The following is a 23,090-nucleotide window of genomic DNA, read 5'->3' on the forward strand; positions in this document are numbered from 1 at the left end:
GTTACTGGGTCACAGTGTGCAGCTGTGATTGTGTCAGTATGTGATTCAGGAATTGGGCCTGACACAGGCTCTGAGTGCATGTCTTTTGCCAGCTCAGGGGCCCGGGACCCATCACCTCTCTTGCCCCACTTGTTTTTAGTCTCCCTGGGGTCAGGGTCTGTGAGGTCTGAGCTAGCAGCCCTGGCCCCTTCCCTGGATTCACTGTCAGCTTGAGCTTTATTGCGCTTTTGCATAGTGTTGGGAGGGAACTGGACAGTGTCATGCGTTCCCGTCCAGCGTGGCCTGTGCTCAGTTAGTTGTCCCACGTTACCCCCCGGCCCCATCTTCGGCAACACACCGTGTAGGATGCCGCCCCCTACGGGTGTTAGCAGAGAAAAGCAGAAGAAGCTTTTTTAAAAACAGGCACAAATCCATCCACAGCTCATTTCTCAATCGCACCACATTAAGAGAACAGAATAAGAAGAAACAAGCACAAAAACATTAAAAAGCAATATTTGCTGAACTGGCAGTCAAATACAAAACAATGTCTTCATCTGACTGGAAGTGGAAATGAAGACAAGATGACCAGCAGGTGACATCCATGTTAGCAGGCTTCAATTGGGATTATGAGAGCACGCAGGCACGTAACACAGAACAGCCGGCCAATAATGTGGGTGCGCGGCTTTGCTCTGGCCCTTAATGAAAAAACTCATGACTTTAGAAACAATGCCAACAGATTCCATCATCTCTTAGATTACAGCTCCAAAAGTGATGTAAGTTGTATATCGAGACCAAATGTAACAGCACACCATGATCTAATTCACGGGTGGTAGTGCTGTGTTTTAATTACTCTGAGTTTTCCTTCAGTTGCAAGTGAACTCAAAGGTTATTTCAGTGTTTTGGTGGCACATTGTAAAATTCCAGTACCAAAAAATGTAAATTAAAAGCAGAATGCATTGATTTACAAATCCCATAAATTTGTATTTTATACACAGTAGATCATAGTCTTCCTTCTCTCACCCCAGCTGGTCGTAGCAGATGCCCCTCCCTGAACCTGGTTCTGCCGGAGGTTTCTTCCTGTTAAAAGGGAGTTTTTCCTTCCCACTGTCCCAAAGTACTTGCTCATAGGGGATCATATGATTGCTGGGTTTTTCTCTGTATGCATTATTGCAGGGTCTACCGCCTTGAGGCGACTGTTGTTGTGATTTGGCGCTATAAAAATAAAACTTAATTGAATAGAATTGAACTGAATGTCAAGTGTTTAAACTGAGAAAAAGTGCCTTTTTAAGAAGAAATAAGGTCAATTTGAATTTGATTGTTGCAACACATCTCAAAAAATTGGAACAGGGCCATGCTGTCCCATTCTTGTCTGATAAAGAACACTAGCTGATCAACAGTCCTGGGGCTTCTTTGCTGTATTTTTCATTTCATGATGTGTTGAATATGTTTTGACTTGGTGAAAGGCAGCACCTCGACCCTTCTCCTATGAAGCCATGCTGTTGTTCAGTAGATGCAGTGTGGGGTTTAGCATTGTCTTGCTGAAATACACGAGGGCTTCCCTGAAAAAGAATCTGGATGGGAATATTTGTTGCTCTACAACCTGTATATACCTTTCAGCATCTATAGTGTCTTCCCAGATGGGCAAGACACCAATTCCATAGGCACTAATGGACCTCCATACCTTCACAGATGCAGGCTTTTGAACTGAGCACTGATAACAAGCTCGCTCTGCTTAGTGACCTGTATAACAGACAGTGATTTCAGTGAGGCCAACCTGCGACAGAATTATGTCTGTTTTTAATGCAGTGCCACTTGAGGGCCTGAAGCTCGCACACATCCAGATTTCTCCACACTCTCTGAATCTTTTGACTTCAAGTTGTACACCGATTTATCTTACAGATCTGACTGACTGACCCATCTCTATTTTTGAGAACCTCTAACTCTTTAAGATGATCTTTTTATACAGTCATACTACTTACCTGTTACCATCAAACTCAAAATGAACTAATATTTTTCATGAAATTAAATGTCTCACATTAAACACTCATTTTTTTATGTTCTATTGTGAATAAAATATGGTTTTATCAGATTTTAAAATCATTGTATCCTGTTTTTAATGGAGGTTTTACACAGCATTCCAGCTTTTTGGGAACTCGGGCTGTATAAATTTATAGGTTTGTCATATAAAAAACTGCTGATTGTTGTGCTGAAACAATCTATTTGCATTTGCTGCATCGGTCTGTGTGGTTTCAGTAACAGTTGTAAAATACCCCCCAAAAAGAATTTCCTTTGGAATCTCATCTTAGTTTTTTTGTTCTAAGAAAGTAAAACTATTCTGATTGTGAAAATGCCCAAATCTGACGTTTGTGTGCAAAAGTTCATGGTTTCCTTCAAAAACCAGCATAATCCTCCTCTTATGGGCACAATTTAGTTAAGCAGCAAAGTCTCAGGCACAGTAAGGCATCTATTTGTTAAACTAAATGGTAAATGGCCTGTATTTATATAGCGCTTTACTAGTCCCTAAGGACCCTGAAGTAACTGTCTCCTTGCACATATGAGCATCACAACTCGTTTTTCTAATGATGAATCAGCCTTGAAGACTGTGTTGAAGTAACACATTATTCCAGCAGAAAAGGATGTGTCATCAACAACACATCTTTCTTCTTAAAATATATGTGCACTGGCATTCTTGCTAAGAGTGTTTCACAAGGGATAACAAAGCATGCTGCTCAGCGCAAAGCCAGCGAGTGAATGAGTGACATCCAAAGGCTGAAAGTTGTGTTAGTATTAATGCAGAGAGATGTTACTGTTAGGGAACACGTGCAGGAATTTAGTAACAGCATCATTATTAAAACAGTAACACTGTTTCTGTTGCTGGCATGCAAAGTACGTGTTAGGGTGCAGTTTATTGACTTTGAGTTGAATGAAATAATGTAAAAATATTGAGTTATAAAGAATCAGATCAACGGAACAATAACATTGCTAGCTGATAACAGGGGGGGTTCGAATGGTGGTACCTTTAGCTCTAATGTGGGGTTGCCGACACATCCTGTGCCCGAGATAGGATAGGGGAGATGCGGGGAGGTGGTGGTGATAGTGGTGATGTGTGACACTGAGCTACTTTGTAACGACCGCTGAATTGGATCGCACTGACCCAAATTAGAGGAAGTCTACAAGTCCTGACCCCCAGCCCCGCCTCAGGCTGTGCAGGGAGGAGGAGGCGCTAGAGGAGATGTGGCCAGACAGGGTAGGAGGTAGGTAGAGCATACGACAGTGCAGAATAATGTGACAGGGTGACAGAGTGGAACAATGGTGGAGAAAGTGTGGGAGCTGAAGACATGTTTCAAGAGAACCGTAGCCTACAACACAATTCGTGGTAAAATATCAAGAAAAATCAGCTTGTTGCATTATTTCTTCCACATAGAGAGTCTGCTAATGATAGCAGTGATCAGTCTGTGGTGTTCAGTGCGTCCAAGAGGTGTGCCTTGTTGAAATTTCCAGCACAACTGGCTCAGAAATGCACAATATAACACCAACAGTTTAGTTTTTTTAACATCTCTAAACAAATCTTAATCTAAATAGCAGTAAACTGGAATTATTAACGTCCTCTGATTACTACATTACTTTGTTGTATTTAGATGTGATGGATCCACTGTACTCACCAATAGCAGCCTTCACCTCCACAGCCTCTGACTCCTGGGAGAACTGGCTGATCCCTGCAGCGTTCACCGCCCTCACCCTGAACACGTACTTCTCTCCTGTGATCAGACCGTGGCAGATGAACCTGTAAATGCAGAAAGTGCAGCAGCCATGAATTTGTATCAGAAATTGCTGAAAGAAAACAAGAGGGGTCATTTTTACCTGGTGACATTCACGGGCTTGTTGTTGCAGGGCTCCCACACGTTGCTCCCCACAATGCTGCCCTCGATGTAGTATCCCACTAACTCTTTGGCATTGCAAGACGCTTCCCAGGACACAACAACTGACGTGTCCGTGTTTCTGGTGGGAATAACCTTTCCTGGGGCAGATGGGATATCTGCACACAAGAATAGTTACATTTTGGGGCTGAGTCAGTGCTAACATAATATATTTGTACCGTGCAAATGTTCAGTTTCATCAGATCTGTGATGCAGGAGTCATGACTGCAAAACAGGTCTGGGACCAGTTTGCCTGATAGCATTGTGTGACAAATAAGATTCTTAATATCTAAAAGAGCTAATCTTCTCTATGTTTATGTTTATCTCTCTTCTGACCAAGCTTGTCTCCAACTGTGGTGGCCTCAGTCGGGTCAGATGGCTCGCCAACACCGGCAGAATTGCAGCAGCGGACACGGAAGCGGTAGGCTTTTCCCTCTGCGAGATCAAACAGCGCAAAGCGAGGAGACTTTACTGGGATCTCCGTGTTCACCCTCTGCCAGCTGTCTGTACCGGAAACACACTGATGGGCAAAGAGGAAAACGTCACACTGTCACTGAAACTCAGGCAATGTAACAATCTCATATGCAGGAAAACAGAAACGTTTAGTTAAAGTGCATCTGAGGAAAAGTGGAGGAATAATTTACCTTTTCCACATAGTACATGACACCCTCAAGCCCTTTCTCTCCGGGTGGCTTCCAGCTCAGCACCACATAGTTTTTGGTTGCCTCTGTCACCTGCAGATCACAGGGTTTGCTGGGAACAATGCCCTCTGATGGTCAAAAGGGAAAGAGTCAAGTCTCCAAAAAAGAAAGATTGACCCTTCAACACCAGATGGATGTATTAAGATCACATCCACCACTTATTGGAAAATGCATCTATTCAAGAAATGTTATCATTCCTTTCTTCTTTATTATTTTTTAATAATTACATTGATAATAAATAGAGCATAAATGAAAAAGCACAGGTGCTTCTTCTTCCCTGAATGTGGTTAATAAGCCTGAATCAGGTGGACTCAGAGTTGGAGAATTTTATAATCCCCTTCTACTTGAGTCACTCTCTGATATAAATCATCATGCAAAAGCATTTGACCTCCTACCTGCAGGCTCCTCCTCCGTGACAATGATTTGGCCAGTCCAGGGAGCAGAAGTACCTGCAAACATGTAGTAGATCAGTACAGACACATTGTCAGTCCTGCGATTTTCTGTGAGCTAAATGTTTTCTATATTTTGCTCCAGTGCCAAAACTAATGCCCAAACTACATCTTTTATTCTTCAAAATCCCTAAATATGTTTAAGAGTGTTTGTGCATTGGATGCTTTGATTCACGATACAGTCAAATTCCTCTCTGTGTCAACTACCTCTCATGCGGGCGCGGTCAGCTGGGTCCATTGCAGCCACTGGCTCCGAGACTCTGGATGGGCGGCTTATGCCACTTTTGTTTACAGCGCGCACACGGAAGATATAAGAGCGCCCCTCCACCAAACCAGTGACGGGGAATCGGGCAAACTTCACCGGGGTGTCATTGCACTGAATCCAGTGAGTGGTTCCGACCTCACACCTGTGCGTAAACATTAAAATATTAGTATGTCACATTCAGACTTTTGATTTTATTTCAAACACCTAAAGACTACTTGTTAGTCATGTTATCACCAACATTGTGTTGCCTTATTCCTCTGACATTCACTTGAGAAAGACTTTTATGTTTTGCATTGATAGCTCATTCTGTGGTGTCTATCCAGTTTAGCTTTGGAGGTTAGAGTAGCAGGAAGCGACGCATTGACCAACCTGTCCACAAAGTAGCCCAGGATGGAGTTGCCACCATCAACAGCTGGCTGCTTCCATGCAACAATGATATAATCCTTGTTGGCATCCAAACAGCGCACATCCAGAGGGGCTGCAGGAGCTCCTTCGACCTCAGCATCAGCATCTAACAGATACAAGAAGAATATCATCAGGACAGTATGAGCGCGCTCTCTGAACGTGCACGTTCTATTGTTTTATTCAGCTTTAGCTCAGCTTTATTTTTGCAATAAATTGACAGGATGTTTGATTTATAGCGAGTGGACCATGTGGGTGAACTTTGCAGCTGCAGGGTTCAATGCCAGGAATATTTCAGGTCAAGCAGGAGGACAGAATTAGCACAAGCCTGCGCTGAAGGGAAAAGGGATAAAAGAGGTGACTTTTAAATAAAGCAAACATGCCTGTCATCTGTAGGTAAAGTCAGGACACTAAGGAAAGAGACAAAGGTTTTAGAATAGAGAGACAGATTTATTTTAAACTGGATATGTGGGGGAATAACGTCTGGAATTTACATCCTTGTATATTGTAAAATTAAATATTCACTTTGTGTTTGTTTTTTATTTTGGTTGTTCATTGGCTCACACAGCTATCCAGAGAGCACTGAAATGAATCTGTTGTTCCTCCTTAAAGCAGATATTTACTAGGGGTGCAACGATACACAAAATTCACGGTTCGGTTCGATACTTTGGTGTCACGGTTCGATATTTTTTCGATACAAAAAAAATGTTCATGCCTTTTTAATTTGTCATTTATTAAAATTATAAATATATATTTTAACTCAAAAGTACAGTTTTTAAATTTAATGTTGCTGAAACAAAAGTAATTAAAAAAATAAATATATCTCAGGGCTCTCAAAATTTCAAAATCCCTGGTAGCCCTTCGGGCAGGGACTCTTCAGTTTTTGGTAGCCCAAAATAAATGTAAGTAGCCCGAATAAAAAAGAGAGCAATTTTGTGATTGATGTTTTGTTTCCTTTACAATATTATACATTAAAGTATAATAATTGTTGAAAAACAAATTACAACATTGTATAAAAATTACAATCATCAACTCAAATACTTGGTTCTAATTGAACAGAAATTTCTATGAACTTGTAAGAACTGTGTAGGACATGAATCAGTCTGTGTCAGATCCTGAATTTGAAATTTCCACTGAAGTCACGGGTAAGAGACAAGTGGAACCAAGATCGAGGCCATTTGCTTTTTGAAGTTTGCAAAGTCTGCTAAATTTTGCCAGTGGTAGTTCACTCTTTGCAACATAGTACGCTGTTCTAAATAGATTTTTCAGGTTTATTTTTAGTATGTTATTTGCAATTGGTGTTTGTTCTGGGAAAGATATTGCAGACTGAGCAATAATGCATTTCTTGCATTTCTCATGGGTTCTAATGAGAAGTTGCAACGCGCGTTTGCGTCCATATAAAAAGCACTGTTTTTGTCTGCTAGAGTGGGATTTTCACGGCACATTCCGCACCACATCTCTGTGCGTTCATCATTTGTTTGAAGCCAGCTCACCTCCTGCAACCACTTTTCCGAGAATACGTGCTTCTTTTGTGGTTCGGACTCCTTCTGACATTTCTTTGGAGGTAGAGGAACACCAAAGTAATTGCTTAAAGGAGCTTCTTCGACATCTTTAAGAGTTCTAAACAAATGTCTGTCCTCCTCCAGAAAATCTTATGTATGCAAACACGCGTTGCAACTTCATATCTTGTGCGCGTTTTTTTTTATTTTGACAGCGAATGCGCACCTGCGGACCACTTATGTTCACCTGCGGACCACTTATGTGCAGCCCCGGTTATATAGCTCGTCATATTGCAGCCACAGAAATTCTTTTGTCCATGAAACCATAAAGCTGCACTTTCGTTTTGCCTTATAGTCTGATTTGTCATAACTTTTCCGTTTTGTGGTAAGCTTTTCTTTGGCTGTTACTTCTTCACCCTGACCTGTCTTATTTGGCTCAGCAGAACTAAAATATATATCCTGCTGCTTTTACACGCACACACACATAACGGTCAGCGATTCTCTGCGCGATCAACCTCTCACATGTTTAAGCTTGCTGCAGGAGATTTCACTTGTCATTAGGGATGGGTACCGGTGTCCGGTGCCATGATGGCACCAGTTCTGACATAAACGGTAGTAACCAGACCGAAAAGCAGCGCACATTTCGGTGCTTTATTTCGGTGCTTTTTTTTCCTGAGCTGATTCTAGCCAATCGTTTTACGTTTCCGAGGATAGTAGGCGGGGCCAGGTACGTACGTTCTGTTAGAGCAGAGCTACAGATTAAAAATGTCCAAGGCGAAGCGGTCAAAAGTCTGGCTGTACTTCATAGCAAAATATGCAAACTCAGCAGCCTGCAACAAGTGCTTTAAGCTGATACTGTGATACTGTCAAAGGAGGTAACACCTCAAATCCGATGAAACACCTGGCGACGCATAGCGTTTTTTTTAAAAGCCCAGAAATGCGCCGTATTTGATAGCTTGCTGCGAGACCTCACACCGAGCACATCTACTGCCGGTGGGTTGCCTGTTATGCAACATCCCCCAAAAACACGAAGAGGAGAGTCCTGGCCCCTAGCCCTGCCAGTGTAGCAGAAATGATGACGGATGATGGTGGCAGCAGCAGCAGTTCTTCTCTGCGTGAGTAGCTAATTTACGTTGAGTAGGCTAACCACGTTATTACATTAATGCAGGTAAGGTGAACTAGCAAACATCATCATAGCTACATGCGGCTGTCCTCTTGTTTGATGGCAGATACTCCCTTCACCCTGGCCAAAAAGGCTAAAATGACCAAAGAAAAAGTGGAAAACAGTTAAACATGAGAGGTTTAGGACAAAGTTTGTGTTTTTTCCATTGTTTAACCTTCCTGCCTTCTTGGGACCTTTTTGTGCCACTGCTATGTGTTAAATGGCTGCCATTTCCACTGTGTTCAGTGGAATATAACCAAACTTGCCACAGGATAGTTTTTACCTGTCAATGTTAATATTCCAGTGTGAATTCCTTAAATCAGCCTAAAATGGCTGAGCAGCAGAAATCCCCACACCCATCACCCTGGGGACCATTTTCTGCCCATTGACTTCCATTATAAACGCTATTTTTCAACCCCAAATTATCATCATATGATTTTATTTTTTCTTCTTTTCTTGGATGTCAATGAAGACTCAGGGCCTTGAAGTTTTAATTTTTAAATTGCAAAAAAAATGCAAAAAAAATAATGGCAGGTCAAAATGTATGTTGGTGCCAATCTTTGGTCCATCTAAAGGCCTACTTATAATGACAATCACATATTACTTCAACTGGTTTTTTGTGGAAATATTTAGTTTCGTTTTTTGTTTTTTGGGGCTTATAACACAGGGCGCTCATGTAATAACACTGGGATTTGAAGGGTTAAAACAACGAAAATATAATTAAAACTTTACATGAATATTTCAGGGAGAAGTAGTTTTACAAGGTTGGCTAATTTAAAGTGGAATAAAATATGGATATATGGTCTTTTTATGGCGTGGCTGAGAATGGTCCCTAGGGTGATGGGTGTGAGTTTTTTAAAGGATGGCAGGAGGGTTAAGCACTGCTTCCAGCCAAGAGTGATACCATATATGCCCCATAGCTGCAGAAAAGGCTAACATTGTTATATTTTTACAAAAAACAGCTGAACATGAGAGGTTTTTGGACCAATTTTGTGTTCTCCATTCTTTAAGCACCGGCTCTCTAAGAATAGCATGGCTGCAGCCATGATCGTCTAGTGTTTTGTTGTGGAGACTGTACCTGGATTCTTCTTTACCAAATGACCCTGAACTATAACAGAAGAATGAGCAGGATATTTTTCAGCCTCCTCATACTTAGCATGGTTCCTATGTAGAAGCTGAAGCTTCAAAGGTCAGATTGTCTCTGAAGGCAGCAAAGATAAGCTGTGGTGACCTATTTTTCCATGCTATTTAAACAGATGCCAGAGAGTTGCCACTCAGTGGTGTATCTATTAGAGATATCCTATTTAAAACCATCACTAACATCCAAACACTTTGACTTTTAGATGCCATTGCATCATCGGGTGCCAGGGTTTAATCTGTTGTGACTTTGATCTAGATCTGATAGGCTTTAAAAACATTTTTTAAGGAAATCCACTTGACTAATGTAAAAGAACTACAGTAGAAATATTTATGTGAACACATCTTAGATATATAACATTAGTTTTTATAATTTTACTAATATACTAAATCTTGTGTGATGTATGAAGGTTGGTCAGCAGGACCAACCTTCAGAGCTTAGCTAGTTTAGACTCAAAACTCAAACCTGGATCTGAATTATTAAGATTATTTGGACAAAACAGCTGAGATTAAAGCTGGAGGATATTTTTGTGCATGCTCTGTGAATCTGTGCATGTGTGCCAGATTCAGCTGGCAGCATAGGACCAAACAAATGGCATGTTTACAGATGAAGATAAAGCCTAATTTCTAAATCAGTCAAAAGATAATCTGAATAGAATAATTATGACTTAATGACAAGAAACCGTTCAGCGAGGATGTACCTACCTCTGACAAAGACGTAGGCTGAGTAGGTCTCATATCCAGACTTGGTGGTGACGCGGAGGGTGTAGAGGCCCTCGTCTTCTTTGTTCAGGTGCGTGAGTGTCAGGGTGGCTCGATCTCCGCTCCAGTGCATGTGAGTCCATTTGGAGGGAGACAGCAGAACATCTGGAGTGCAGGTCATTAAGTATTAGCAAGGTGAGAAGTAAACATATTACAGTACAGAGAACAACTGATTTAAATCTACAAGAACTGTACATTACGGGCATTGTTCAGTATCACAGTAAGTCTTCCTACCATCTCTATACCACTCCACCTCTGGCTGGTAGCGATGCAGGGCAGGGTAGATGATGACTGTACACCCCAGACTCATGGTCTCACCCTCCCTTCCAAACGATACACCGAATTTATCAACAATGTGAGTCTGGAAGGTGATGCCGTACTCGGAAACTGGGCCAACTATACAAAAGGATGTGACAACAAAGTCACTGGCTGGTATCATTATTAAACAGTTTATACACACACACACACACACACACACACACACACACACACACACACACACACACACACACAAATATATATAAAGAATCTCGCAAATTCAGACTACTGAGATTGAATTAAGTGGAACTACAGGTGTTGCACACATCAACTATCAAAGTTTTGCACCCAGATGGAAAACGGTGGAAAAGTGAGCGTGTATAAGATGTAAAAGGATAAAGGGCAAAAACACAAATACAGACCAAAAGGGGGACTCTAAAACTTCACTGCAGCTCTCACAAAAACAACTGCTGAAATAATTCATGTTTTCATGCATTAAAAAATTAGTACATTTTTGCACACTTACTATCTGCAGTTTAATTAGACTATTATGAATGTTACTGTGGATTTTTCTATTCAGACAAAAACGGCCATGCTTGGAGAAAATCGATTTCAGACCACACTCCCGACACCCTGTTACCTTCAGTAATGGCCCCTGCATTGTCAAAAAAGCAACAACAAAAATGTTAATGCAATAGCGCCCATTGTTCTTCTCCAAACATCCCACCACCCTGCTCCCCACTGGGGTTAGTTAGATTTATAACACAGCTGTTTACTATGCTGTGCTTTTAAATCCATTTGGACTCACTGGACGATCATCAATCATGTTGCAGGCATCTGTTTCATTAATAAAAAACTGTATGGTACATGCCCAGTTACACACCATGGAAAAAAATGGCAATCAGAAGGAAAAAATCTGCGTTTTCCCAGTGATTGCTTTGCTTTTCATTTAATGTCAAAAACTGATTGCAAGTAGTTGTAATGGCCAACTGGACTCTGATTGTAATTAGCTGATGTGAATTTTTGTGTAAGTAGAAGGCAATAGATATACAAATTTCAAAGAACTTTGCTTCCACACTGTGTTTTTTGTCCTGTCTCTTCCCCCTCAGCCCTAACTGGTTGAGGCAGATGGCTCCCTGAGCCTCGGTTTGCTGGAGGTTTCTTCCTGTTGAAAGGGAGTTTTTCCTTCTCACTCTCGCCAAATGCTTGCTTATAGAGTAGTGTTTTCTGGTGGTTGGGATTTTCTCTTCATTATTGTAGGGCCTTTACCTTGCAATATAAAGAGCACTGAATCGACTGCTGTTGTGATTTGGCACTATATAAATAAAACTGAATTACACTCATTTGAAAAATGAAAAATAATTTGTGACTTTCGCTGATGTATCAGTTAATTGCTGTGTTATCAAAAGCAGATTGCATTCAAATACCAGCTTGATACTTGACTGCAGACTAATAGCAGACTGATTTTATCTTATTGCTGTTTGGATGCACCAACCTTGCTTTAAATACAACTGACCATGAGTGTTTTAACAGGCCTTAATCGTCATGTTCATAACCACCATTTTAAAAGCAGCAAGATCACAAGTTCATTGCACATGATCCCAGTCATTTTGGCCGTGCCAAGATCTCCACCCACTGTTTTCTGTAGCGTAACTGTTGCATCATTTCTTTCCAAAGACTGGAGGAGACCAAAACACAGCTCCAATGAAAGGACTTTATAAAAGAAGATAAATGTTGTTCAGAATCCGCTTATTTGCTAGTATAGCAATTTGCTGTTTAGAGTCTTTATTGACATATTTTACTTTCCAGTGGCCTGAAAAAAGTTCATTCATGAATTAAAACTGGCAGTAAATTCCAACTTACGCCTGGGTGCTGGCAGGAACTCATCCATTTCACCTTTGAACCCTATGAAGAACAGCAGGAGGCACTTTTAATACATTTCACATTTACAGATTGTTGTATGACTTTATCACACTGATGGAGAGAATTTTTGTTTTCATTTCACACACATGCAAATTTAAGTTGTCACACACTAATTTTAAACAGTTAATTAGGAAAATATAATTACTCTTGAGTTTTTTTTTTATATATGTTTTTGATGATCATGAGCATATTGGCATTAGCTGTGGAATTGGGTGAAACCTACTCTTGACAACAACGGAGGCAAATGCAGACAGCTCTCCCTGGGAGTTCATGGCAGAGACACGATACTGAGCTGTATCATCAAAATCACATCTGAAAGAGGAGAGCATCAGCTGATCAATGTCCATGATATGCACATGTTCGGTGTACTATGTTAAGGATTCATGTGTACGGTGCCCCTCCCCCCAGCTCAACCTAATTCCTTTCAGCCATGTAAATAATACCAACTATGTGAGCCCAACTGTAAAACGTTCCATCACTCCTGGCCAGAAATACTCTGGCAAAAAATAGACACGCTGGTGATGTCACACGCATTAGGTGTTGTGGCTTTCTGTACATGAAGTGATCCGATGTGTGACGTGCCGACAGACTAGCAAGAAAGGTTAACTAATTTGATGGATAAGCAGTAGTTTAAAAAAGAATAAATAAAGTAAAGCAATTTTATGACACTTTTTCCCCCTAGATGTTTTAATTTAAGAAAATGCAATTTCAACAGCACATCATAGGTTTTCTATGTGATAAAGAAATGCTGCTTTGGGATTAAACTGTAAGAGATAAATGTATAAAATTACAGAAAACACACAGATATAGGCTGTCCTAAAAGTCCTCCAGTTTTGGTGATTTGGTGAGTCAAGTTTATACTATTTAATTAGCCTGCACTAGAAAGTATTTGTGTATGTCTTCTATGCTCATAACGTTTAAGAGTACAGCTTGCTCACTGAACCTGCTAGCATTAGCAGCATTTTTAGCTTGAATGATGCATTATTAAACAGGCCATGTTATTAGATAAACATTTTAACATTGTCCACTGAATGTAACAGATATCCGTTAAACTGAATAGCAGCTTGTAGTAGTGGTTGAATTTATATTTAAAGCTGCATGTAATCTTAATGCTAGTGAATTGTTGTGCTACAAGTGATCAAACATGAAGCTCAACTCAGAGATGGGGTGCATCTGATGTAGACTAACTTCTACATAATACGGCTACATCTACTATCTTAGACTAGCTATCCTTAGACCACCTCTTTGTTATCAAGACCCTGGGCCTGTAGATTAAGTCATTTACACATAAGTCCATATATGGCTGAATGCTGAATCCAGGGCAAGATGCCTACTTTAAAAAATAACACTCAGTTTAAAGAATCCTAAATTTCAAAGTAAATATTTTAATTTTAACAAAGTATTTTTAATACATATACTACAAACCGAGGCCCAAGGAACATCAGTGTCAGCCTATCATATTTTGCCCCCAACAAACTTCTTTATTTCAACCCAATTTTGTGTCAGTCACTGGAAAACAGTGAAGATATTAAATAAACTTTATTTTCAGTATGTAATCATAACAAGTTCTTTGACTAATATATTTTATCTTAATGTCTAACATCTTAACTTCCATGATGTTCTGGTTACGTTTTTAAGTTAAACTTAATATACAGAGCTGTAGTATAGCACTATTTGGGATTCACAAGTTGCATGAAAATACCCTACCTTCTTTCAAAGGGCTCACTGGAAAATCTTCAAGGTGATGATGTGTATTGACATTAATTTATGGCATAAAATGTATGTGGACATCTACTTTAAGTACTGTGGATGGGAGAAACGACCTACTTGTTAATCTCCAGTGAGTGCACGCTGTATCTGCTCTCAATTTTGTACTTGCCAGGGTTGGCAAGCGGATCAAGCGCCACATTGTTTTTGTACCTTGAAAGACAAAAAAAGTTTGAAAAGAATAAAACAAAATCAAGCGAGGAAACATTAAAAACTAGATGGATCTAGATGGAATGGATAAAGATCATTTTTTGAAAGAACAGAGAGGAAAGACATAAGATCGTGTAGTTGGTGACCTACCAGACGACCCGTGGGTCGGGCCACCCACTGACAGTGCAGTGCAGCCGCACACACTGTTTCTCCCACACAGTGTGGGAGCGAGGTTTAATCACAAACTCTGGGGCGTGCATCAGGCTGTCTTCGTTCATACGCTTGAAGTGTTCCTCGTGTTCATGGATCTAAAGATAGAGCAAATCACTCAGGACAGTTTTTACCTTCTACCAACCACAACGTGCTCCACAATTACCATTTTCTTGTAGATACATTTAAATAAAACCAACACATCTACTTTAGATATTATCTTCACACATTACAACTGTAAGGATGTGTTCTTCCTTAGTCCTGTGAAAAGATGAGGTGTTGAGGTCTTGTCTGTTTGTTCACTATCCAGTATCTCAACACATAATACCACCAATGAGACACTGCTTCCCTCTGTCCGAAGAAACGTGATCTCCTGAAGAATTTGTCACCCAGTAGTAAGGCTGTGCGGCAGGGGAGGCATATAAATGCAGTGAGGGGGTAAGTGTGGTTTTTCATGATGCTCATTGAATGGCTGGGTACCAATTCACATAATCATCCAGGCACATAAATAACTTTCTTGTGTAAGGGGTAGTAATAACAACCACTTAGCCACAGACACTTTACATTCCCAAGCACTGATGCAATCAACCATGGTCAGTTTTGCTACAATAAATAAATATTGTTGTGCTTTGTGGCCTGATATTGGCATTAGAATATGGATTTATTGTGATATTATAATAGAGGATGATCTACTATGATCCCACAAGTAATGAGCAATAAAAGCACAATATATAAGCACAGATGAATGGTGCAGATGATTCATTTGGATTAAGCATACTTCACCTATCTTGAGTTTCTTTGGAAAACCTTTTAACTAACAGCCAAAATCTTTTTTTCTTTTTTTAATCACATTATGTCAGTAAAATATAACTCAACACAATGGAAATGTTATACTTAATTGTTACTCAGTAGTTTAAGGACTACTTCACCACTACCTAGAGCTGGGCGATAGAACGATAACGATATGTATCGCGATATAACTTTTACTCGATAGAGAAATTAAGCTATCGCGATAGACCTCGCCGCTCTTGTCCTCTTAAAAAAAAAAAAAAAAAAAGGTCAGCCGATCCAAATTCAGTAGCGCAGAGCCGAACCAATCACAGCCGCAGCGTCACGTCGCGTGACTTATTACGTACAGCACAAGTGCCAAGCCGCACGTGTGTTTGTTTGGGAAGCAGCCAGCGGGTAATGGAGCCAGCGCCTAATGGAGGAAATGAGTGTGCAGACTAGAAAAATCAACCGAGCGTGACCGAAGAGAAAACAGATGATGGTTCCAATGCCGGAGAGATTGTCGAACGGAAGAGCCATAGAAGTTCCGTAGTGTGAAGGTATTTCGGCTATTTCAAGTCTGACAAAAAACAGAGTAGCGTGCACTGTAAATTGTGCCGAAAGCAAGTCTGGAAATACAATAAACTGGTGCATGCGTCACACTGTGCGCCACGTTATTGTTTCGGTGAAATGAATTTCTACAATACTGTTAATTCTACTCTCTGCAGTGTTTAAATGCTTACATATACACACAGTTACTGTCCCTCCATACATACGACTCGGTTCTGCTTCTATGCCCCAGCTTTGTTTACTTTTTCCCACCGAGGCTTCTAGACTTCTGATTGGCCAACATTTCTGCACGGTTAGGAATCTAGCGCCACCTGCTGCTTTGGCATGTTCATAGCAGCGTTTTCCTTCATTTCTGCCTTTATGTGTGGACGAGATTATTTTTTAAAACGAAAACGGAAAATCTCCGTTTTCAAAAATACCCGTGTACGTGTGGACGTAGCCTCAGTCTCTGACTGGAAGCGCTAATTCATCATTCGGCTTTTGTCAGACTAAAGTAACTGTTACAACTGTTTGAAAAGCTCAGCTATACAACAAGGAGAGATTGAGAATTTCCTTTTAGTTCTCAGTTTACTTGATATTGACAAAAGTTAGTCAGTTTTGTCTGTTCTTCTGTAAAACAAACTAAGATTTATTTTTAGAATTAATACTTTATTTCTAAGTGGAATTGACAATTTAGTCTGTTTCGTTTGTTCTATTTTGAAACTTAAACGCTTTAGCGGCTGCCTTTTGTGTAGTTTGCAATATTTGCCTTTATTTATCTGAAAAAGTCTCATGTACATCTTAAGTACATCTACCCTGTTGAACTTATTATGGGAAATAAATATTTAAAAACAAGCTGCTGATTATTTCACATTTTACTTGTGAGCAACGGCACATTTAAATCTTACAAATATAGTTATTTGGCTTATATCGTGATAGATATCGTTATCGCCTGAAATGAAAAAAACACATCGTGATATGAAAAAATCTCATATCGCCCAGCTCTACCACTACCCCATGTTTCCTCTGTTATGCCAAGCAATGCGAAGAGAAGAAGAATTAACAGTTATTCAGTAGTTACTCATTACTTAACCACTATTTAACCATTAACTACCATTTTTGTGTTCTCTTAAGTAAAGTGAAACCTGATAGTAAGTAATATTAGCTTATAATTATCTAAGCAGAATTACAGAATTATTCACTAATATACTCCCCAGCGACTGAGATGGCTGTACTGTGATTACAAAAGTACAAAAGCAAATTTGGCATGTCCTAAAGTTTACTGTAACATCACAAATACATAATGCTTATTTGTGATATCAAAGCTAACGCCTAGCTTATACTTGGACAGCTTCCTGGTGCATTCTAATGTAAATTCTTCAAAGATGTCAACGTGGTCACAAAAAGTGGGCAGGCATATAGACGTCCGCATAGACCCTTGCACTCACCATTTGACGATGAAATTTGCATCACTCTGACCAGAGTGGACCTGAGTGGGCCCTAGCAGACTAACAGAAAGTATAATCCAGGCTCAAGAAACATTTTTCTGGGCTTTTGCAAAAGATATGTGCCATTATAATGCCACACAGGCATTTCCTTGACCCATGATACACTCTATGACCCTGTTATGGACTATGATATGTGCCTTAAATGTGAGAAGTGAGTCTGTAATGTCAAGAAGAAGACTGATTTACAAAAAAAATAAGTATGCAGGTTTTTGCAAGCGCATACAAACAACCAAACAGACCAAACCTAAGGCCCGTTTCTGTGATGTAAAATTCTAAGCAGTTCTCCATGTTTGCTTTAAAACTTTAAAGAACAGCACGGCTGCCTTGTGTGATCTCAAAACAGTGAGAACTGACCCTTTTATTCAGAGTGATGCGCTCAGCCGACTCGCGCATGGTCTCCTTCCTGGAGATGAGCTCAGACCTCTCCATCTCCAGGCCACTGGTGAACAAATCCCTGCGGGCCATGTATGCAGCAGTGTCTCTCACTCTTGCTTCCTCTGTATCTGAAAGTCCTGTAGCAAACTCTTGACTAGGAGGCAGCAAAGCAGAGCCAGGGATGGACGTGAAAGCAAGGCATGTTGTTAAAACTTTAGGCTGTTGAAAAGCAATCTTGGATTTCCAGTTCTACATAGAGGGATAGTTATTACCTGCCCCTGAAGATAGGCACTACATAGCCGATGATTTGGTTGTCTTTATCCACAGCCAAGTAAGTTGGCTTGGCTCTCTTGGGTGAGGGGCTTAGTCTGCTCTCCTCCAGGCCAGAGTGCGAAGACACGTTAAGTCTGAGACATACAGAGTACCATCAGCCTGGCACACAGCCAGACAGTGCAACCAACAACAGAAAAATGTGGGGACAAAGCCAAGGTCAGGGGTGGATGAGATGTGGAGAAAAATTCAGTTGGAAAGTAGTGGAGATGGTTTAGTTGTAATTATTTTTTACAGCTTTGCACACCTCAGTTATTAAGTTTTCAACATCTATAACAACCATATGATGTGAAAGACAATACTGACACCGCTAACGACCACTAAAAGCAGCCAGTATTCGGTCATTAACAGATGAGTGTCCTTCATCTATGATGGTATCTCAGTGCATACCAAAATGTGAAACCCAGCTGTCCTACTGACTTCCATACTACATTTCATGTTTCTCTAAGAAAGATTTAGGGCAAAGTGAGAAATCCATCTTTAGTTTACGTAGAGCTTACAATCAATCAGTGGCCCAGTGGCCTAATGGATAAGGCATCAGCCTCCGGAGCTGGGGATTGTGGGTTCAAGTCCCACCTGGGTCGTAATCTTGTTCTGTAATGTTTATGCTAGAATCATTTATTACTGACAAACTGCTTTCAGGAAATGACTGTGGCTCATAGGGTGAAATATCCTGATGTAGGTAAGGAAATCTGTCCAGTGTCAACACTATAGCTTTGAATAGTTTTTGAGGATTCACAGAATGGCATAGCAAGTAGGACAGCTGCCCTCATTTTTCCTATGTCTATCTGAGTCAGTGTCCCTTTACCTCTGACCATTTCCAAGATTTTAATTGGAAAATCTCATAGAATTTGCGAGGGTGTGATATGAAGATTATCCCATATTACAAGAAACTCCTATAACCACATAAATGCAATCCTATCTTTGCCATAAAAGCAATGCTCCCTGCCTCCCCTCAGCACTGATCTGGGGTCTGGTGAGCTGCCTGAAGGGAAAGATGAGATAGTAAAATCTAAGCCCTCTGATGTGTTCACACTCTCCAGGCCAGAGTATTTAAGGATTTGCCAGATACCCTAATAGATAGGCTCACTATGGGAGCTTTGGTATTCCCTGGATAGAAAAGCTCAATATACTCCAAACTTTACATGTCAGGAAATGTGAACTGATGACAAATCAGCAGCTCATGAACAGCTATCCTTATGCCTCTTAAAAATAAAGAGAAGCTGCCAAGTTTCCCACACTCACTAATTAAAAAGATTCACGGCACAGTGGATGAGTTTTCAAACGAACAAGACTGATAAACTATCTCTTCTTATTTTCATCCTAGTATGATACACAGGTCAAGATGCTATTTCAGTCAATTTATATAGCATATAGCTCTAATATAACATAACGTTGCATCCTTTCTAACGAATGCCATTCCTCTAAAGGTGACAGAAATTCCTGTAGTCCTTTTAGACACATTACTGTGTTAAAGGTAAGACTTGGTCAACATACATGAAAACACAAAGGACATCTGTCAGGCTACATGCACAGGGCTTCATGCAGGACTCAAAGCTGTTTTCAATCCTCAGGTGTGTTTGAGGGGCGATCAAGGTGAAAGAAAACTCATGGGGGAGTAAGATGGTTACTTGGTGTCAAGGAAAGACGATCCCAGAGTTGTGTCAGGGAGGTGATCTCACAAGGGTGATGGAGGTGAACTTGATCAGCTGGGGTGGGGTAGGTGTTAGGGAGGTAGTAGGACTTTCCTGTCATAAAGAAAAAGGATTGATGAAGTTGATCCACCTCCCTTTCCTTCTCCTTACCCCCTGCTCCTGGTGGCGGCAGAGGCGCTGCCGCTAGCACTGTATCTGCTGCTGGCCTGGTACTGACTCACTTTAGACTGAGTCTCCTTGCTACGGTAGCCGCGGTCATAGTGGAGATGGTGCTTCTGGTAGAACGGTATAGATCCAGACATGCTGCAGGCCACTCCTCACACGAGCCCTGAGTTTCCGAGTTTCTTCCTGTCTATCTGCTTGTCTGTCAGGTTAGTTAGTGGTCAAGAGCATGTGGATTCACTGTCAATACAGGGTAGGTTCACAGCAAGCTTTTTGACTCTTTTTGCTGAACATAAATAGTTAATCTAATTGTCATAGTGGAAAAAATTAGACTGTACTAAGTGTACTAAAGGTATGATGGCCAAAAACTACAAATAGTTTCTTGATCAACAAAGACAGTTTAAGGGAACCATCATAAAACCTTTCAAATCAAACCTGCAACATCAGCTACAAAGACATGATATACAGTTTCAGGCAATCAGGCACTTTCTCGGCATGCTTACACAGACATATGCAACAACTACAACCTTGCATATCACATCTTACCCCCAAAGTAGTCACTTACTCTGGACAAACTCTCTCAATTCTAAGCTTTAAATGAAAAGATGGTCCAACTCCACACACTCTTAAGTTTGATATCCCAAGCAAACCCGCAGGTAGGCACACACACGGCTGCGGTCTACACAACAAAAATAATATTGGCCTTAGTCAGAGTCCAAGCAGCAGTCACAGCCTTTTATGGTGAGAGTGGAGATAAATATAGCTAGGAGCAGAGCTGGGGGGTAAGTCAACTCCCATAGTGCAAAACACTTATGGGTGCAGGTCTCTGCCAGTGGGCTTGATATGCAGGTAAATACAAGGCTAGTGTTTGAAGTTTAAATTGCCAATTAATGTCAAGGTTAAATTGTTAATATCACTTTTAGTGTTGCATTAAATCTATATAATATTAATTTTTTTACATGTTTTGTATTTATGAATGCTGCTTATTTATATTTGTCATTTTTAAATATTTACTACCACTTTTTTTTAAATTGAAATTGTGCCACACCACCAAAGCACCTCATCAACCAGCTTTTCCTCGAGACCAAGCTTCCCCAGAGGTTCCCAAGGTTTTTCAGTATACTTTAGTCAGTGTCTGATATCTTCTAATTTTGTTTTAAGTCTGTTAAGACTGTGATGGCTCAAAGCCCAAAGTGTGGCATTGCTGGTTAGCCTCCAGCAGCTTTTTATCTTGGCTTTTGACTGTAGCGGTCTCAGCTGTGACCGTTGCTAACTTTAGCAATGCTATTGTTATGCTCATTGCATACAACAAATGCCAGTTAATGTCTCTTTGTCACTCTCTCTTTCAGTGTCACTGTCATTTGGAGAAGTGCATGAGTGTCTCCTCTTGGTCACTCTGCTCATAAACAGCTACTAAGAAGGTCAAATAAATAAAACTCAGAATCCAGTGGCTAATAGAGCACATAAACATAAACTAACATGTTTCTATTTACATGCAAATATAGTGAGCTTTACGTCATTTGCCTGGTGGAGATAATTTGAGCTCTATCTGTGTTTGGACTTTGTTCTGGAATTTGACTTCAGGTCAAACATCTGACAATTTCCATGGCAAAAATATCATGTCAGTGGGCACTTCAGGGGCTTTTGTTCTGACCATTCTTTCCTTTTTGGCTCTCACTCATCAGTGTTCAACATAATACGGTCAGCAATCAGCATGACAGCATACCTTAAACATTATGGCAGCAACATGAAGTGTGAGCCCATTAAAAGAGATAAGCCCACCTCTGTACACTGAGGGAGCTAGTACAAGACATTAAGCAGGGTCACAGTACTTCATTCTGTCTAATGAAAATAGCTTACCCACTAAACAAGCCTCCAAGGTGATAGATTTGAACTGGTTGCATTAACTGAAAAACAAGGGAGTTGCAGAAATCATCAGATAAACAGCAAGTTTGTCTGCGACTGGTTTCACGTGTGAACATCCAGCTCCAAATCAAATCAAACACAACTTTTCATTATGCATTAAATCAAAGTTCAAACTCCATCCAAACTCCGGAGGCCCTGGCGGACTGACCCCCGGGTGCCAAGACTGGCAATAGGGACAAAGTTCAAACTAATTAACATATTGTTTCAATTTGCCTAGTCTTAATCAGTTTATTATAACTTGTGTGTACAAGTGTGTATTTCATAAGTGTGTGCTGTTTAGGGAATCTGCAGATTTTCTCTTTTCAGTCAAACTTGTCTTGTTTACTTTGTATCGAGGCCTCAGTTTCAATAGAAAACCTCTCAACAAGATAAAGAAAATTACATTTCTTTTTTCATTTTAATGAACTGAGTGCTAATAACAAGTTAGATGGTTTCTCTCCTTTTTAGTCTAGATGATGTGATGTCTATGTTTTTCAAAAAAGAACTCAAATTTTGATGTGTCTCAGCACAGAACTGTTTGAAACTTTCACATAATTTGGCTTCTTTGCACGATAAAGTTTGATTCTGCATTTTAGGATGGCACGATCTACTGTGTGCACAGACACAGTTTTCTGGGCCAATGTTCAACACAGGTCTAACTGAGCTGATGATACAACCATTCACACCTGCAGTCAATTTAGAAGCTCCCGTGAACTCAACATACATGTCTTTGTACAGTTGGAAGAAGTGTGAGTACCTAGACCAAAACTTCTGGTCTCAGATTTGCTTAAAAACTTTTAAATTAATTAAAAATCCCAGTCTGCAATTAATACAATACAAAATACTTCATAGAGTGCACTATACAGGTCATCGGATGTTTAAGATGGGCTTTACATCTTCCAACAACTGCTCACACTGTCAAGGCAATACACCAGACAATTACATCCACGCTCTTTGGTTCTGTCCACCAGTGCAAAAGTTTTGGCGCGAGATATGTGAAGACTTATCAAAATGTCTGAAATGTAACATTCCAACTTCCCCCTTAGTGTGTTTGTTGGGCAGCTTAGATAATGTCACTTCAGAAAAGAATATAGCCCATATGATCTTCACTGCCCTATGCATAGCCAAGAAAACAGTCCTCATGAACTGGAAAAATAAAAATAATCTTAATTCTAACCAATATAGAAATTATCTATTAGATTACATTAGTCTTGACACAGCCTCTGCCACCACATCAGATCAATTGCTCTGGGCCCC

At 40.4% G+C, this 23,090-nt stretch overlaps 1 protein-coding gene and 1 non-coding gene across 5 annotated transcripts in view; one reads left to right on the forward strand and one right to left on the reverse strand.

The window, feature by feature from the left end:
* myom1b (myomesin 1b) overlaps window positions 1-20,646 on the reverse strand; it is a 42,458-nt gene extending 21,812 nt beyond the window's left edge. For 2 of the 4 annotated variants that reach the window (XM_004546885.5, XM_004546882.5), the window contains exons 1-19: window positions 20,494-20,646; window positions 19,917-20,130; window positions 18,054-18,188; window positions 17,761-17,935; window positions 14,522-14,679; window positions 14,282-14,374; window positions 12,678-12,766; window positions 12,395-12,436; window positions 11,172-11,186; window positions 10,508-10,669; window positions 10,217-10,378; window positions 5,681-5,822; window positions 5,254-5,453; window positions 4,993-5,046; window positions 4,541-4,665; window positions 4,233-4,416; window positions 3,841-4,015; window positions 3,642-3,763; window positions 338-355 (exon numbers count right to left, since the gene is read on the reverse strand). In XM_004546885.5, coding sequence (XP_004546942.1) covers window positions 338-355; window positions 3,642-3,763; window positions 3,841-4,015; window positions 4,233-4,416; window positions 4,541-4,665; window positions 4,993-5,046; window positions 5,254-5,453; window positions 5,681-5,822; window positions 10,217-10,378; window positions 10,508-10,669; window positions 11,172-11,186; window positions 12,395-12,436; window positions 12,678-12,766; window positions 14,282-14,374; window positions 14,522-14,679; window positions 17,761-17,935; window positions 18,054-18,188; window positions 19,917-20,068 — 2,203 coding nt within the window. In that variant the 5' untranslated portion in view covers window positions 20,069-20,130; window positions 20,494-20,646. The remainder of the gene's footprint in view (window positions 1-337; window positions 356-3,641; window positions 3,764-3,840; window positions 4,016-4,232; window positions 4,417-4,540; window positions 4,666-4,992; window positions 5,047-5,253; window positions 5,454-5,680; window positions 5,823-10,216; window positions 10,379-10,507; window positions 10,670-11,171; window positions 11,187-12,394; window positions 12,437-12,677; window positions 12,767-14,281; window positions 14,375-14,521; window positions 14,680-17,760; window positions 17,936-18,053; window positions 18,189-19,916; window positions 20,131-20,493) is intronic. The other 2 variants (XM_076888211.1, XM_012917933.4) reach the window with 2 other exon arrangements.
* trnar-ccg (transfer RNA arginine (anticodon CCG)) lies at window positions 18,623-18,695 on the forward strand. The gene has a single exon. It is a non-coding gene; the product is annotated as a tRNA-Arg (tRNA).
* Window positions 20,647-23,090: the final 2,444 nt, after the last annotated feature.

This window comes from Maylandia zebra, linkage group LG9 (genome assembly GCF_041146795.1).
Source record: "Maylandia zebra isolate NMK-2024a linkage group LG9, Mzebra_GT3a, whole genome shotgun sequence".
Lineage (NCBI taxonomy): Eukaryota > Metazoa > Chordata > Actinopteri > Cichliformes > Cichlidae > Maylandia > Maylandia zebra.